Genomic DNA, 18,707 nt, shown 5'->3' on the forward strand with positions numbered 1-18,707 from the left:
GAAATATTAGGCAGTGGCCTTTTTGTCTACCCCTGTTTTTGGTCGGACTGAGCTGGGATCCTGTGGGATCATTACCACCTCGGAAGTGTCACACTCTATTCGTTGAGTCCCTCCCCTCCCCATTTTTTTTATTTACATGAGCTTCAGCTGTACACCTTGCCACGATCTGGCAAAGACAACAATTTTGAGTGCCTGTGGGGTCTGCTGCTTTTCTACTTAAAAACAATAAAAGACAAACGCCGTCCCGAGGCAGTGCTTCTCTCTCTCTCTCTCTGCTAGTTCCAGTCAGCTGCTGGTTTCATTTTGCCTGCTTCGTGGTTAATATGCACACTTCTACCAAGCAGAAGTGCACAGCGTGTACCTGCTGAGGCCTTAATGCGACAGGCCTTTGTTTTTGCTCATGGCTAGAAGGGAAACTCGCTAGCTTCAGAGCTGGCCGGCTTGAAGGTTTCCCTGACAGCCACGGAGGGATGCATCAGTCATGGGCGGTGGGGAGTTCTACCTCACCGCCAACAGTGCTGGGGTTTTGCCAGCCATCAAGGCTACCAGTTTGGGGGGGGGGGGAGAAACGGTGCTTCTCTTATCACCAAAGGTACTGTGGATTCCTTTACCCGTTAATTGGGCTTTTCTGGGGATTCCCTTTGCTTTTTCAGGCTTCTTTAGTGCTCAGCCTCGGGGTTGCCTTTTTCAGCGTGGTTTTCTTTTTTGGAGGGAAATTCTGCCATTTTTGCCGAGTCTTCTCAGGAGCTCCCATCTAAATTGGAGCAGCAGGCCTCTTACTCTGCTGTGCCGCATGCTTCTGTCCCGCCCATTGAGTTTTCCCCAGATTTTGTTATCGCCATGTATAAGACGTATTGCATGCACACTTTAGGGGCTTCAGCCTCATCTGGGGGGTTGTCTTTGTCTGCACCTGTGCCTACTCTGCCCCCTCTTCCCCCACCTAAGCAGCTACAATGTTTTGTCCCCTGTTGAGGACCTGGGTCTCTCTGGGAACCTGTAGGACCCTCCGGTGGGGGAGACGAAAGATGCGGGTGGCTGTCTGTCTGAGCAGCCGACAGGAGAGGATTTGTCTGGTATGAATATTCATCAGGAAAAGCTCCAAGAGCTCATTCTTCAGGTGTCCTCTGTTTTGGCGTTTTGAGGACTCCAAAGAGGTTCCACGGGTGGTGGATTCTCCTCTTAAGGAAATTTGGACGGCTTTCCGTTCCTTTTCCATGCATCTCCGAGAGATTGTGCATAGTGGAAGACTCCGGACTCCCCTTTTCGGCTGGCAGAGTCTATATCTCGGCTTTATCCTATTCCAGAGCTTGGTAAGGATTTGTTTTAGTCTCCTGTTGTTGATGCTTTGATGTTGGCCATTGCCAAGAGACATAAGGTTCTGGTGGAGAGGGGTTTGGCCTTGAGGGACCCTCAGGACCAGTGGATGGAATCTCAAGCAGAGTTATGATGTGGTGGCTGTCCAGCCAGCAATTTGTGGGCCTGGCCAGGGCCTGTTTCCGTTGAGCAAAGCATGTGTTGTATCTGGAGTCTCATGACTGGTCGCTGGTAGATCAGGAAGTGGCTAAAATTGAACTAGGCTTGTCTTATCTTTCAGACGCCATGTATGACTTGCGTGTTTTGGCTAAATCTATGTTCTTTGGAGTGGCTATTATAGATGTTCCTTATGGCTTCATGGTTGGTCGGCAGATGCAACCTCCAAATCCAAGCTCAGTAAGTTTCCCTTTATGGGTTCTTTTCTCTTTGGGGAGAAATTAGACAAGCTAGTTCAGAGTTTGGTGGACTCAAAGGTGCGGTGAGGGATAAACCTCACAATCTGCTAGAAGGGTGTCTGGGTCGAGGTCGTCCTCGGGAGTTTCACTGGTATAGACCTGATCAAGTGTCTTCGGCAGGTGCTTCTTCTAGTGGGTGCAGTCCTTTCGGGGTGCTCGCTGGGGAGGCCGGGACCCCTCTTCCTTTGCTCATCCTGCCTAATGACATGCTCTGTTCCTTTCTCCAGTTCAGGTGGGCACCCGCTTACCAGAGTTTTACCAGGGGTGGACTGAGATCACAACAGATCGGTGGGTCCTGAAGGTGATTTGAGATGGGTGTTTTTTCCAAAGCCTCATTCTCACCCTGGAGAATCAGCTCTTTATACTCTGGACTGTAAACGTTCTTTGGCCTTCTATTTGGAACGCACCAAACTACACAGAACTGCTCCTCAACTTTTTGTTTCCTTCGATCCAAATAAGTTGGGCCATCCTATTTCTATGCGTACCATCTCCAACTGGATGGCGGCTTGTATCTCTTTCTGCTATGCCCAGCCTGGATTACCTCTTCACGGTAAAATCACAGCCCATAAAGTCAGAGCAATAGCAGCTTCAGTAGCTTTCCTCAGATCTACACCTATTGAGGAAATTTGCAAGGCTGCTACTTGGTCCTCGGTTCATACCTCCACTTCTCACTATTGTCTGGATACTTTCTCCAGATGGGATGGACAGTTTGGCCAAACAGTATTACAAAATTTATTCTCCTAAATTGCCAACACTCCCACCATCCCATTCTGGTTAGCTTGGAGGTCACCCATATGTGAGAATACCTGCCTGCTTGTCCTGGGATAAAGCACAGTTTACTGTAACAGGTGTTATCCAGGGACAGCAGGCAGCTATTCTCACAACCCACCCACCTCCCTTGGTTGTCTTCTCTGCTAGCTATGTGAACTGAGGAGACGCGCCCTGTGCTGGGCGGGAAGGCACTTGCGCATGCGCGGTGCGGGTGACTCAAAACTCCGAGTTTCTTCAAGCAAGTCTGCTTATGAGGCGTCCACATCCGGGCTCCATTGATGACGTCACCCATATATGAGAATAGCTGCCTGCTGTCCCTGGATAACACCTGTTACGGTAAGTAACTATGCTTTATGAACCTGATCAGTTGAACTTCTTCCTTGATGGTAGAATTGTAAATTGTAACCCAGGCTGGTTCTTGTTCTGGGCTGAGGTGTCGGTAGTGTTCTTTCATTTTGGGATTGTATTTTCCTTTGCCTAGCACTTGGCAAAGGTGTTTTCTTACTACCCTTTTCAGTTATAGAGTCTACCCTGTGACAAAATACTTCTATTGGAGCAGCAACATTTGGCTCATCTGGTGTAGCTGGCGAACTGTGTGGTTAGTTCTGGTTATCTGTTCTATATCTTCTCCAACAGATGTGCTTGGTTTTACACTGTTCTTATTTCTGGATTTGACAAGTTTATAGTTTTTGAGTTCCTGCTTTGCTATTCGTCAGACTGATTCTATGAGTGATTGCACAGCCCACTTGTACTATAAGAATTCAGTGTATTCTCATCTCTCTGTGCTGGTCTGGAGGGTCTAAAAAGAAAAATAGCAGGTAAGAACCTAATTTCTCTTTTTTTTTTTCTTGTATATATTTATGAAGCTTATCCATAGGTATTCCTGGGGACATAGGGTTTGGGTGAAGGGGGAGCAGTGGCAGAGTTTTGATGTACATGCACACATTTTCACCTGTCCTGAAATAAATGTGAATATCTAAGCATTTGTGCAAATTAGAGATAATTTAGGAGGCTATTTTATAAGGGTGTTTCCATTCCCTCCTGCTATGCCAGTCCAGACTGATGGATTGTTGTCACCTTACCAACAGATGAAGCACAAAAGCTAGTCTAGTGACTATATCAGCGGTTTACAATCTAAAAACAAATTTCAGTGAGAAAAGAACTACAATATTGCTAAGAAAGAAACCACCATGCTTCCTGTTGATGTGAAAATTGGATACTGCTTTTGTCCAGATGGTAGTATCCAGACTCTAAAATTCTGAGAAAAGGTTCTCTACATGAGAATGCTTACATAGACACTACAGATATCCATGGAACATGTTGGGTGTATAATCCACAAGTAGTTGGGTATGCAGAAGCTGTCAGTCAAGTGGATGCCTAAATGTTTTGAGTGCTGACGAGAAACGACATCAGGTGGACACTTTCAAGTTGATTTGTGCAGCCTTTTCATCGAGCTGGGCCAACTTTTTTAGAACAACTAGTTACTGTCAATGAAACATGGTTATATACCATATGATCCTGAGACAAGAGTTTATGCAATGGCGGCACTCAGGTTCTCCAATTCAAGACCGAAAAATCAGCAGGAAAGATCATTGCCACAGTGTGTTATGATCAGGAAGGTGTTGTAATGACTGTCTTCCAAGGAGCCAAAGAGTTAATGCAAAATACTACTGTAACTTGCTATGTCAAGGAGAGAAGCTGTGTAAAAGAATGATCTTTTTTTGCAAGATAATGTACCTGCTCTTATCCCAGGACAAGCAGGCAGCATATTCTTGACTGATGGGTGACGGCACCGACGGAGCCCCGGTACGGACAATTTTAGAGTGATTGCACTCTAAGAACTTGGAAAGTTCTGGCATGCCGCACCGCGCACGCGCGAGTGCCTTCCCGCCCGACAGAGGCGCGCGGTCCCCAGTTTCTTAGTTTCGGCGGAGCTAAGAAGACGCGTTTTTTCAACGGCTGTTGAAAATTTTTTTGACTTGCCTTCCCGCTCGCGTAAACCTTTTTGGCTTTTTGCCTGTTTCTTTTTTCTTTCATTTTTGTAAAAAAAAAAAAAAACTTTTCTTTTTTTAGTCAATTTGGCTTTTCCCCTGCGGGGCCTTCTGCCACCATCGAGGCCTCGGCCTTCGATTTGGCTGAAGCCGTCTTCACGTTCATGCCCCCTCAGCCAGGGTTTAAAAAGTGCCAGCGGTGTGCTCGGCCTATATCTCTCACGGACCCACACAACTGGTGTCTACAGTGTTTGGGTCCTGAGCATCAGGCCTCCACCTGCACCCGCTGTGCCACACTTAAAAAACGAACATTAAAAAATCGCCAAATACAACAGCGATTACTGTTCGGTGCCGAGATGTCCGATCCCGTTCCATCGACTCCGACTTCGGCACCAGTTCAGTCGGCACCCTCTTCTTCGACGCCGCACAACACCGCACTGGCGTCCCAGCATTCAGGTAAGCCGGCTAAGAAGCCTTCCCCGCTGGAGCGTCCTCCGGTCTCGAGTGCAGTGAGTCCAATCCTGCCGACTGTGAGACGCCAGCGGAAGCGCTCCGCCCCTATCGAGGTGAGTCCCTCGACATCGGGCTCCTCATCTCCGGGGCGTCGAGCGGCACCGCAGGTACTGCAGAAGAAAAAGGCAGTACCGGTGCCATCCCTTGATGACCGTATTACGGCCATTCTCCAGGCACAGCTGAAAGAGCAATTACAACAACTCCTTCCAGCTATCCTGGCACCGAACCTTCCGGTGCCGGTCCGCACTGAGCCGGTACCGATAGTGGAACAACCTGTGCTATCGGTATCCACTCCCTCGGTACCGCTTCACTCGACCTCATCGGTATCGATGCCTGTCCTTGCACCGGAGCCGAGAGCTCAACATCAGTCGGTGCAGACTTCGGCACCAGTGCCACCGATTACATCGCCTGGCTCGGTATCGATGAGATCGGGTAAGTCGGTGCGCAAGACCCGACATGTAGAACCATCTACTCCAGAATCTCGGGACCGTTCTTCCCATGTCAGGGATCCTGATCTGTGGGGAGATTCAGAGGAACCCTTTCTCTCTGAAGGAGAATGTTCCTCAGATGAGGAGGATTCTGCTGTACCTGACCCGTCCTCTAGGCATGACACTTCATCTTTCTCGACTTTTTTGAAAGATATGTGTGACTCTTTATCTATTCCTTTGGAGGCTGAGTCCAAAAAGTCTAAAGCTTTTTTGGATGCCCTTGACTTTGACCAACCTCCAAAGGAATTTTTGAAGCTCCCTCTTCATGACATCTTGAGGGAGACTTTCTACAAGAATTTGGAGACTCCCTTAACGGTACCAGGGGCCCCACGTAAATTAGATTCTTTATACAAGGTAATTCCCATTCCTGGGTTCGACAAACCTCAACTTCCACACGAATCTTTACTTGTCGAATCCACCCTTAAAAAATCTTCAGGAGCCAGTGTATATGCTTCTGTACCTCCTGGCAGAGAGGGTAAAGCCATGGATAAATTTGGTAAGAGGCTCTACCAAAATGCAATGTTGGCAAATAGAGCTGGTAATTATGCGTTTCATTTTTCTTTCTACCTTAAACATCTCCTTACCACCATGGCTTCATTTGAGAAGTACCTTCCCCAAAGGAAACAACAATCCTTTCACCATTGCTTGTCGTCTCTATTTCAACTGCGTAAGTTCATGGTTAGGTCCATTTACGACACCTTCGAACTTACTTCCAGAGCGACAGCAATGTCTGTAGCAATGCGTCGCCTGGCCTGGCTTCGGGTATCTGAACTTGATGTTAATCATCAAGATCGGTTAGCCAACGCCCCATGCCTAGGGGATGAGCTTTTTGGGGAATCCATGGACTCGACTACTCAAAAGCTCTCTGCTCATGAGACCCGCTGGGATACCCTGCTTAAAAATAAGAAAAAACCTCCCCCAGCAAGGCCTTTTAGACAACAGTCAGCCTATCAACGCCGCTTCACAGCTCGCCCATTGCCAGCAACAGCTCAGCAACCCAGGCGTCAGCGGCAGCAACAACGTCAGCCTCCCAGACAACAGCAGCAACAGCAGACTGTGAAGCCACCTCCACAGCAGAAAGCACAGCCCTTTTGACTTAATTCTCCAAAGTATAGCCAGTACTCCTATATCTGCTCTCCTGCCTCAGCCTATAGGAGGTCGTCTCTCTCTGTTCCTCAGCCGGTGGGAAGTTATCACTTCGGACCAATGGGTCCTCAACATCATCCGCCACGGCTACTCTCTCAACTTTCAGACTCTTCCGCCCCAAAGCCTTCCAAAAGAGTCTGCTTTGAACAGTCCTCAATCTGCCCTTCTTATTCAGGAAGTTCAATCCCTCCTTCTTCTGAACGCTATAGAAGAGGTTCCTCTAGATCAAAAGGGGCAGGGATTCTACTCCCGTTATTTTCTAGTCCCCAAAAAAACAGGAGATCTCAGACCAATTCTAGAACTTCGCGATCTCAACAAACATCTGGTAAAGGAAAAATTCAAGATGCTTTCCTTAGCCATTCTTTATCCTCTTCTCAATCAAGACGACTGGCTATGCTCCCTCGATCTCAAAGAAGCATACACTCACATACCGATCACTGTAACCTCAAGACAATATCTCCGTTTCATGATCAATCATTGTCATTACCAATACAAGGTGCTGCCCTTCGGTCTTGCTTCCTCTCCAAGGGTGTTCACCAAATGCCTCATTGTGGTAGCTGCTTTTCTACGCTCTCACCACCTTCAGGTATTCCCTTACCTGGACGACTGGTTAATCAAGGCCACATCCGCTCAAGCAGTTCTCCTGGCCACCAACCAAACCATCCAGTTTCTGCGAATACTGGGATTCAAGATCAATCTACCCAAGTCTCATCTCATCCCCACTCAGAGACTTCAGTTCATTGGAGCAATACTGGACACACTCCTCATGAGAGCATTCCTACCATCCAATCGTCTTCAGACCCTTCAGTCTCTATGTCAGCAGGTGCTTCCACAACATTCCATCTCGGCCAAACAAATGATGATACTCTTGGGTCACATGGCATCCACAGTCCATGTCACACCCCTCGCACGTCTTCACCTGCACACTCCTCAATGGACCCTTGCTACTCAGTGGTCCCAAGCGACGGATCCTTGCTCACGACACATATCTGTGACATTATCTCTTCGTCAGTCTCTACAATGGTGGTTGGTATCCTCAAATCTATCCAGAGGTCTTCTGTTCCATCAGCCTCCTCATCAACTAGTCATCACCACCGACGCCTCTCCTTATGCATGGGGAGCTCATTTGAACGAATTCCAGACTCAAGGTCTTTGGACAGCCCAGGAAAAGAAGCATCACATCAATTTCCTGGAACTCAGAGCGATGTTTTATGCCCTCAAGGCCTTCCAACATCTTCTCTTTCCTCAGGTCCTTCTGCTGTGCACAGACAATCAAGTGGCCATGTACTACATCAACAAGCAGGGTGGGACAGGCTCTCGCCTCTTATGCCAGGAAGCCCAGAAGATTTGGACTTGGGCCATAAATCACCATCTATTCCTGAAAGCTATCTACATTCAGGGAGAACAAAATTCCTTAGCGGACAAGCTCAGCAGAATTCTCCAGCCTCATGAATGGACACTCGATCCTGTAACTCTACAGTCCATCTTCGCTCAATGGGGCACTCCTCAGATAGACCTTTTTGCAGCTCCTCACAATCACCAGCTGCCCCTCTTCTGCTCCAGACTCTACTCTCCTCACCGTCTGGCAGCGGATGCATTTCTCCTCGACTGGTCAAATCTGTTCCTGTATGCTTTCCCTCCTCTACCTCTCATGTTGAGAACCTTATTCAAGCTCAAGAGGGAACGAGCCACCATGATTCTGATTGCTCCGAGGTGGCCCAGGCAACATTGGTTCTCCCTTCTACTTCAACTCAGTTCCAGGGAACCTTTTCTTCTTCCTCTGTTTCCTTCTCTGCTTACACAGCATCAGGAGACCCTTCTACATCCCAACCTCCAGTCTCTGCACCTGACAGCTTAGTATCTCTCGGGCTGACCTCTCATGATACTCTTTTGTCTCAGCCTGTTCGTTCCATTCTTGATGCCTCCAGGAAACCAGCCACTTTGCAATGTTACCATCAGAAGTGGACGAGATTTTCTTCCTGGTGTCTTCTTCATCGTCTTGATCCCACTTCCCTGGCAGTGGAGACGTTGTTGGATTATTTGCTTTCTTTGTCTGACTCTGGCCTTAAGTCCTCTTCCATCAGAGTCCACCTCAGTGCCATTGCTGCTTTTCATGAGCCGGTCCATGGAAAACTTCTCTCAGCTCATCCCCTGGTGTCCAGGTTCATGCGGGGTCTTTTCAATGTGAAACCACCTCTTAAAGCCCCTCCTGTTATCTGGGATCTCAATGTGGTTCTTTCCGCCTTAATGAAGCCTCCATTTGAACCTTTGGCTACCTCTCCTTTCAAGTTTCTCACTTGGAAGGTACTTTTCCTTATTGCTCTTACCTCTGCCAGGAGGGTCAGTGAGCTTCATGCACTGGTTGCAGATCCACCTTTTACGGTTTTTCACCATGACAAGGTGGTTCTGCGTACACATCCAAAGTTTCTCCCTAAGGTTGTCTCTGAATTCCATCTCAACCAATCCATTGTTCTGCCTGTTTTTTTTCCAAAACCTCATTCTCATTCTGGGGAACAAGCTCTACATACTTTGGATTGTAAAAGGGCTCTAGCGTACTATCTAGAGCGTATGAAACCCCACAGATCAGTTCCCCAACTCTTTCTGTCCTTTGATCCGAATAAATTGGGACGTCCTGTTTCTAAACGTACGTTGTCTAATTGGCTTGCAGCGTGCATTTCATTCTGTTATGCTCAGACCGGACTGACACTGGAAGGTTCTGTCATGGCCCATAGAGTCCGAGCAATGGCAGCATCTGTAGCTTTCCTCCGGTCCACTCCTATTGAGGAAATCTGCAAGGCTGCTACTTGGTCCTCAGTTCATACTTTTACATCTCATTATTGTCTGGATACATTCTCCAGACGGGATGGACACTTCGGCCAATCTGTTTTGCAAAATTTGTTTTCCTAATGGCCAACCTTCCCTCCATCCCTCCTTTTGTTAGCTTGGAGGTCACCCATCAGTCAAGAATATGCTGCCTGCTTGTCCTGGGATAAAGCACAGTTACTTACCGTAACAGGTGTTATCCAGGGACAGCAGGCAGATATTCTTGCGTCCCTCCCACCTCCCCGGGTTGGCTTCTTAGCTGGCTTATCATAACTGGGGACCGCGCGCCTCTGTCGGGCGGGAAGGCACTCGCGCGTGCGCGGTGCGGCATGCCAGAACTTTCCAAGTTCTTAGAGTGCAATCACTCTAAAATTGTCCGTACCGGGGCTCCGTCGGTGCCGTCACCCATCAGTCAAGAATATCTGCCTGCTGTCCCTGGATAACACCTGTTACGGTAAGTAACTGTGCTATAAGGCTGGCAAAACTTTGGATGTTTTAATGCAGTTGGAGTTTCAGTGCATAGACCATCCACCCTACTCACTAGATTTTGCTCTATTTGACTATTTTCTGTTTCCAAAGCTTAAAAAGAGTTTGCAAAGGGCAACAATTTTCGAGTGATTTGGAGGTGATTGCAGCAGCAGGACAGTATTTCAGTGACGACAAAGAGTATTTTTTGGAAGGGTCACAAACAATCAGACACGATGTGCCAAGTGTGTTGAACTTAGGGATGATTACCGGTATGTGAAATAACTTGTAAGTTTCATGGCTTCTTGGTTGGGCTGAGAACTTTCAAGCATCTCAACTATTTATAATCCCTGTGGAGATCACAATGACAAAAAATTAGTTTTAAAGAAAAAGATGTTTTCAAGGGTTTAGTAGATAAACAACCTAATCACTATAGCCTCATTTCTTGCACAGACTTATAGTTTGCTTTCTACTCATTTCTTTTTAGTGCTATTACATAGGGGCCACCAGTGATGCAGCCACTAAAATCACCAATGAGATATCAAAGCCACTAAGTCACCACATCCCTGTGGAAAAGATCTGTGAGAAACTGAAGAAGAAGGATAGTCAGATCTGTGAGCTCAAATATGGTATGTATCTAGAGAGACTCAATACATCTGATCAGGGCTTTATGAAGGTTCTGTTTGTATGTGACTTACCTATAGCAATATCTGTTGATAAGAGTACTGAAAATAGATTCTTAGGACAATTTTGTTCGTTTTAAGGTCTGAAATTGTTAGGAAATATAACAGCAGTTAGTCATTGCTTGTATTAGTGTATCAGGTGCTGAGCCAGCCTTCTCCCACTACCACTATTCATTGTGGGATCCTTTTACTAAGGCGTGCTAGCTGTTTTAGCGCACGCTAAACAAGTTTCAAGTTTATTTATTCTTGATGAATCGCCTATATAAATTGCTAGGCGATGTACAATGAAATAACATATATTAATAAATGAAACAAGTACAATATTAATGGTGACATAAAAACAAATTTGTTGTTAGTTAAAATATAACACACTTTACAAACTGATTGTAAACATAATTTTAAAATAATTTGTGGGTAAAACATACAAGACATGTGTGGTTAACAGGGGGAGTAGTTACAATTTTTGATAGAAGAGAAGAAAAAACATAAAAGGGAAAAACAGAAGGTTTGTTTTTCACTAATGCGTCCATAGACTATAAGGGACGCATTGGCGCTCCTTAGTAAAAGGACCCCTTTATGTTAACATAGAGCAGTTCTGAGTTTATTGGAAGAGGCATAAGTATCAAGCAATATTAAGGGCTCCTTTTACTAAGGTGCGCTAGCGTTTTTTAGCGCACGCACAAGATTAGCGCGCGCTAGCCGAAAAATTACCGCCTGCTTAAAAGGAGGCAGTAGCGGCTAGCGCTAAAACCGCTAGTGCACCTTTGTAAAAGGAGCCCTCTTATTGTATAGTAGTTTTGAGTCGTTCTATCTTTGATTTAATTTTTATTCCTCATGTCCTTATTACCTGATGAGTCCAGAGGAATGGGTTTTGCTTCTCTGATATATTTATTTATTTTTTTTTTCAATTTCTATCCTGTTGTCCCCAGAGATTCCAGAACGGGTTACAGGTTTTAACATACATAGTATATAATTAACAGGTTACAATTTACACTAGATTAACCGTAATTTTAGTACATGTTTCTAATACAATTTTTTTCTAGCTAGACACATATTTAGGGTCTGATATACAGTTTACCCGGGTTATTCTACAGTGATAGTATGGATTATTTGTATTCTTTATACAGAACAAAATTTTAGAACACAATATGTGTATTCTGCCCCTATGATTGCTCTCTGCACTATCTGCAGACTGAGAACTTCTCTTCTGTGCTCCTTCCAGTACAGCAATTGGGGAGAATGGGATATAAAAAAATTAAATAAATTGGAGCCTTGTAGGTGGCTTCTCTCATTAGCATCACCACTTAGATTCAGCAGAGCCAGCAGGTCACAGCTTGCCAAATGTTGAGATTGTTGGGGTACATAGAGCTCATTAGAATACTAATGAGCTCCTTGTAATACATTTGCATAGGTTTCTTGGTGGCTGCTAGAAGGGTCGGTAACAGCCACGGAGAACCCTTTTGTGCATCAGAAGCTGTATTTCTGTGCCAGTAAAGACTGCTTTAACAAGTCTTGGCACGGAAAGCTTTTGAGCATTGCGGCCCAAGTAAGAACATAAGAATTGTTGGGTCAGACCAGTGGTCCATCATGCCCAGCAGTACACTCACGCGTCAGCCCTTGGTCAAAGACCAGCGCCCTACCTGCGTACGTTCTGGTTCAGCAGGAACTTGCCTAACTTTGTCTTGAATCCCTGGAGGGTGTTTTCCCTTACGACAGACTCCGGAAGAGAGTTCCAGTTTTCTACCATTCACTGAGTGAAGAAGAACTTCCTTACGTTCGTACAGAATCTATTCCCTTTCAATTTTAGAGAGTGGCCTCTCGTTCTCCCTACCTTGGAGAGGGTGAACAACCTGTCCTTATCTACTAAGTCTATTCCCTTCAGTACGTTGAATGTTTTGATCATGTCCCCTCTCAACCTCCTCTGTTCGAGGGGAGAAAAGGCCCATTTTCTCTAATCTTTCATTGTACGGCAACTCCTCCAATCCCTTAACCATCTTAGTCGCTGTTCTCTGGACTAGTGCTGCCTGATTCACAATTCGAATCGGTTCACCGATTCACTTAGGGTGAATCGATTCTAATCTATTTAAATTTTAAAAAACTCGGCTTCCCGATTCGGACTCTCGCCCCCCCTAAAGCAGGAGTGGCAGCGCTGCTCTTGCTGGCCATCCGCTGCCACATCTGCTTTAGAGGGCAGGAGGGAGAGTCAGTCGGGAAGTGCTCCTGTCGGCTTCCCCCCTGGCCTCCCCGAAGGACATCGCACCCCCTGAAGGACTGCTCTCCTGGCCTCCCTGCAGCGTTTACCTTATAGCTGCAGTCTGCAATGAAGATCGCGGTTACAGCATCTTTACTAAGTGCTTTCAGCTCTTTCCAAATACAGTGGTGCCTCACACAACGAACTTAATTGGTTCCAGGAGCAAGTTTGTTATGTGAAACGTTCGTTATGTGAAACGCGTTTTCCCATAGGAATACATGTAAAAAAAAATAATTCGTTCTGCAGCATAAAATATGCTAAGATGACATAAAAAAGATAAATTTTTTGTTATTATTTTTATTTAGATACATCTAAAAACATACATCTCCCTGTCCTTTTACTTCCACTATCTTCCTATCCCATCTCTATTCCCTTTTGTCCCTCTCCCCATGATCAATCATCTCACCACCTCTCTCTGCCCTCACCCTCAGGGTTCAAGATTGCTTCCACTCTTTTTCCTGTTGTTCTCTCTGCCTGTCACCCTATGATTTAGCATCCCTTCTGCCCTTGTCCAATATTTCCCCTTCTCTCCCTCCCTCTCATCCCCTGCTCCAACATGTGCTTTCAGCGGCCTTCTCCCCCCTTAAGCGTCTTTTCTTCTCCACTCCACCTTTCCTCCCTCCCTGCCTCCACCTTTGTGGCGCTTTTGCACCCGACCGACAACAGAACAGGCCCGGTCGGACAAATCTCCCTGTCCTGTAGCCGCGAATCTAAATTACCTTCTTACAGCAGCTGGATTATTGAAGCTGCTGTAAGAGGTAATTTAGATTCGCGGCTACAGGGCAGGGAGGTTTGTCGGCCGGGCCTGTTGTCGGTCGATCGGGGGACCTGACCAGCTGTGCACATTCTTCGGGGCGGACCGCCCCCTCCCCCCTCTTTCGTTCGCCATTGCCTTCTTCCTACCTGCCCTGCCGCAGCCGCACACAGCCGAACGGAAGTCTTCCTGATGTCAGCGCTGACGTCGGAGGAAGGGAGGGCTTTGCTTAAGCCCTCCCTCCGACGTCAGCGCTGACATCGGGAAGATTTCCGTTCGGCTGTGTGCTGCGACAGGGCAGGTAAGGAGAAGGAGACTACCCTCGCGGCTCGACCAACCCCGCTGCGATCCAACCCCGCAGGAACCCCGGACTTCGTTGTGTGAAACGAAGTCCGTTGTACGAATCAAGACATAAAGTTCGTTGTGCGCAGCGTTCGCTGTGCGAGGCGTTCGCTGTGCGAGGCACCACTGTAGTAGTAAGGAGAGTGGTGATGACCACCTCCAAGTATCCCTTCAACACTAACTCTGCATGCTCAAGAGCCATGCTGTAAGCCCAAAGCGTTCTGGATTCTCCAAGGGAACTGGCTCCTGTGATGATAGATCCAGAAGACCTTGATTTCTCTGTGGGCATACTAGATCTGCATACCACAGACAATGTAGCCAATCTGAGACCACCAGGATTCCCAACCCTGGGTGGTTTGCTATTCTGCGGATGACATGAACTATCATGGGCCACAGGGGAAACACATACAACAGCTTTTTCTCTGGCCACGGTTGAATTAAGGAAAGAAGGTACCAAGCCTTGAACTACAGTAGAGCAAACAGCAAAAAGAGGCACTGGAGATGTCAAAGCCAACTAGTGGTCACAATGTCTTTTATGGTTTATGGTTAACACCATGAAACAATGCTAAAATCCTAAAGATGCTAAAACAAAACAAAGTCCCGACTAGGATCCAAGTTTCCTTAGGGGACAATAGGAAACTATAATATGTATTTGTCCAAATGTTTATCTTTTTATGTCTTCTTTTAAACAGTTAATGCTTTTATACATTTAAAAAAGTGTGCGTAATTAAATAAAAAGTAAAGAAACATGACAGGAACAAAATGACAATATGATTTTGATTAAAAAAAAGATATGTGCTTCAATTAATGTAGACTGTTGTTTATAAGGAGTACTTTCCAACTAAGGAAAAACAAACGAGATAATAAAACAATGGATAAAAAAATGTTTTAATGAGTCTTCAAGGACATATAAATGGTATATCCACTAATGTATAGAATTCTGAGTAGCTGATATAGTGCTGTGGATAGTCAAATGAAAATGGCTTAAATGATTCCAGTCAGATTGGTAAAGGTAGCTCAAACGGAACAGCTGTATGAATTAACCTGTGACACCCAAGTAAACTGGCAACAAACATTACTATAAATCAAGACCTCACAACGTACCTAAAAAATCATTTTAAAAAGATAAGAATATATGAGGATGACCAGTAACACTCTAAATTTGAATTTACCTGTTAAAAATATAAGAAGATATACCCAATTAACTTTGTGAGGTCTTGATTTATAATAACGTTTGTTGCCGCCCTCTCCACATCTACATGAACCTACAAGTCTCCTAAAGCCCTCTACCTCCTCCCCTACCTAATCCCAACATGATAGCCAAGCCCTCTAGAGCTACAGGTTAAATTCCCTCTTCCCCTCCACTCCCACCCTGAGCAATGTAAAGGCCCCCACTGTGCTAGAGTATTTAGTTATACCAGTTCAGCAAAATTGCATCAAGAAAGAAACAAAACCAAAAACTTCATGCTGCACTAAGTACGCGCATGCATTACCCAAATGTCCAAAATAGCCACAAGACCTGACTGAATATGCTTCAGGTCCGTTCTCCATCTTTAAGTTGGCCCTGCTTTCAGTGTCTGGTCCGTCCCTGAGTGACACTGAAGCTGCTGACCCTGATGGTCCATCCAATGCCATCTCTAGGGTAACAGAGCTCATCTGTGAGACTGCTGCTGTTGATGCTCACCTTCCATCTGCTCACTCCATAATTTTGCATCACGAAGCACCTCTTGAGCCTCTTGCAATGTGATTACTTTGTGTGATGTTTTTCAATGCAAAAGACAGTCCAGAGGGGTAGTGCCAATGGTATCTAATGTTATGGTCCACTGGTCAGGCAACTCCCTCCATCCCTTCCTTCCCCTCACCTTACCATGGCGATTTTCTGGGGATTTTTTTGTCTCCCAGCTGCCTGAGCCGGCTTTCATTAAGTCACATGGACTGCCGAAACTTCTCCTCTGATGCAACCAGAAACAGGAAGTTACATCAGAGGAGAAGTTTCAGTTGCCACATGTGACTTTATGAAAAACCGGTTTGGGCAGGAAGACAAAAAAAAGAAAATCACCACGGAAAGGTAAGGGAGGGAGGGGGAGCTGCTGAAAGAAATCTAGTAATGGCTATGCCATCAACTATATATACAGTATAAATAGACCTTGCAGGCTTTCCTGTGCAGATTTCACCACTTTTCTATAGCACCCGACTGTTCCTCTTTAGTCCCATACATCTACTGTATTTCTACCCTGCGAAGTTGTTTATTTTAACTGTGTTCTTATGATCTTCCTCCTCTTTATCAGATAAGCAGATTGACTTGAGTACAGTGGATCTCAAGAAGTTGCGTGTGAAAGACTTGAAGAAGATTCTCGATGAGTGGGACGAGTCGTGCAAGGGCTGTGTCGAAAAATCTGACTATATCCGCAAAATCAATGAACTCATGCCAAAATTTGCACCGAAGGCAGCCAGCACACGGACTGACTTGTAATCTTTGCCATCTACATCTGGACATTACTTTTTGTTTGGGGGTTTTGGTTTCTTATATTGACATCTCTTTGTTGTAACTTATTTTTGAGACCACAAAATATTGAACTTAAATCCAGCTGCTGCACTTTCTGCCATCAAGTGGTGCTTTTACAGTCAAGTTTCTAGCTGTGGTCTTCTCATTTTGTTTTTTTAATTTCTTGAGTACTTAAGATAGCTGAGAGATGGTATTTTTTAAAATATTAAAATAAGAAAATGTCAGTTGATGTGTTGGGAAATAAGTTTAGTTGGAAGTGCAACACCTAATGCCTTTTTGTTAGAATGTGTGTTTCTGTTTGCCTTTTTGCTGTGGTGCAGTCCCGGAATGTCTAGGGATTTTAGATGTCATGGAGCAGATTATGGCATAGAAACATGATGGCAGGTAAAGGCCATTTCTAGTGCAGTAAGCACATCATAGTGGAGCAACTGGGTTGTGAACCTCTGATTGCAAGATCCTGTTTAGAGAGCTTCATTTACATTTTTCTGCTCTGCATCCCATCACTTTGGGCCGTCCTGTAATTCCTTAAGTTTTACTCTCTACATGTAGGATCGTAAGGAGGTCCTTTCTGCTTTTGTTTTTATCCAGTTATGAGGCTTTTCAGTTCTGCAGAGGCTCCAAATTTAGGTACAGCTCTGATTATAGAGACCACAGACTCTTGTGGGCTGTAGTCTGTAACCAAGAGACAGCCTGCATTAACAGTCCAGGAGCCTCTGCAGAACTGAAAAGCCTCATAACTGGATAAAAACAAAAGCAGAAAGGACCTCCTTACCATCCTACATGTAGAGAGTAAAACTTAAGGAATTACAGGACGGCCCAAAGTGATGGGATCACCGAGCAGGAGCCAGGCAAGATCATCCTCAAGACGCCCAAACTGACCAAACCTACAACTTTGGCACCAACGACTGGGGTGCAGGAGGAGGATGGGGACGCTGACTCTTGGCAGCTGGTAACCTCCTCCACAAGAAAACACGGAAAACATTCTTCTATTTCTTCTTTTTCATTTCCTGTCTCCTTCTCTTGCACACAGGGCAGCCCTACATCAACCCCACTAATAACCTTGAGGAACAGATTCCAGATACTACAGGAAGGACCCGCGAGCGAGGCACAGGAGGTCAACCTTCAGACAGTTCCAGTTCCAGAGACAACTGATCAGCTCCCCTCAAAGAAGCACAGAGTAGTAGTCATTGGGGACTCCCTGCTGAGGGGCACCAAGGGACCAATCTGCAGACCGGATATGCAGTCGAGAGAGGTTTTCTGCCTGCCAGGGGCCAAGATCCACGACGTAACCGCCTGCCTGGACCGACTCATCAAGCCCGAGGACTACTTCCCCATGCTCCTTATTCACGTTGGAACGAACGACACTGCCAGGAACACCCCAGAGAACATACCTAAGGACTTTGGAGCCCTGGGCGAGAAGCTGAGGCAGATGGGAGCGCAGGTGGTCTTCTCCTCGATCCTCCCTGTAAGAGACAAGGGAAGAGCCAGGGAGGAGCGTATCCAGAGGACGAACAAGTGGCTGACAACGAGGGGAAAGCCGATAGTCGATCTGACCTCGACACACCGGGCCACAGTATCAAGCAAGGATACTAAAACAGGAAATGGCGTTTGCGGACCAGAGATTAAATGGACACTTTTTGGACATAAAACCAAAGATGCAGTACAGGGACCTGAGAGGAAATTAGAGCAAATAAGCACGACTAGGAGGAAACAGACGAAACCAGAGGGCTATCAAAGAACTATGAAACGGGCAGAGGACGGGTTAGACACACCACAGGCAGCCCGTGAGGAGACCAGCAGGAGCAACAAATCAAGAGTAGATCCTAAAGAAAAGGTAACAAACTGGGACTTAAATTGCCTATACACAAATGCTAGGAGCCTAAGGACTAAAATGGGGGAGCTAGAAGTTATAGCCAGAAACAAGGACCTAGACATAATAGGAATCACAGAGACATGGTGGTCAGAGGACAACAAATGGGACGTGGCCCTGCAAGGGTACAAACTCTACAGGAGGGATAGGGCACACAAGAAGGGGGGAGGAATAGCCCTGTATATAAAGGACTCCATTCCTTCATCCAGAACAGAAACAACAAGGGCAGACAGTTTGGAGTCACTATGGGTTAAACTGACAGGAGGGGAAGGAGCTGACATCAAATTGGGACTGTACTATCGCCCACCAGGACAGCCAGAAGCTAACGACCTGGA

At 46.0% G+C, this 18,707-nt stretch overlaps 1 protein-coding gene across 1 annotated transcript in view; it reads left to right on the forward strand.

Annotated features, from left to right (window-relative positions):
• The window catches only part of MANF (mesencephalic astrocyte derived neurotrophic factor), a 33,934-nt gene extending 17,208 nt beyond the window's left edge, over window positions 1-16,726 (forward strand). Inside the window, exons 3-4 of the mRNA XM_033926465.1 lie at window positions 10,454-10,595; window positions 16,285-16,726. Coding sequence (XP_033782356.1) covers window positions 10,454-10,595; window positions 16,285-16,469 — 327 coding nt within the window. The 3' untranslated portion in view covers window positions 16,470-16,726. The remainder of the gene's footprint in view (window positions 1-10,453; window positions 10,596-16,284) is intronic.
• Window positions 16,727-18,707: the final 1,981 nt, after the last annotated feature.

The sequence above is a fragment of the Geotrypetes seraphini genome, chromosome 17 (genome assembly GCF_902459505.1).
Source record: "Geotrypetes seraphini chromosome 17, aGeoSer1.1, whole genome shotgun sequence".
In the NCBI taxonomy this organism is placed as follows: domain Eukaryota; kingdom Metazoa; phylum Chordata; class Amphibia; order Gymnophiona; family Dermophiidae; genus Geotrypetes; species Geotrypetes seraphini.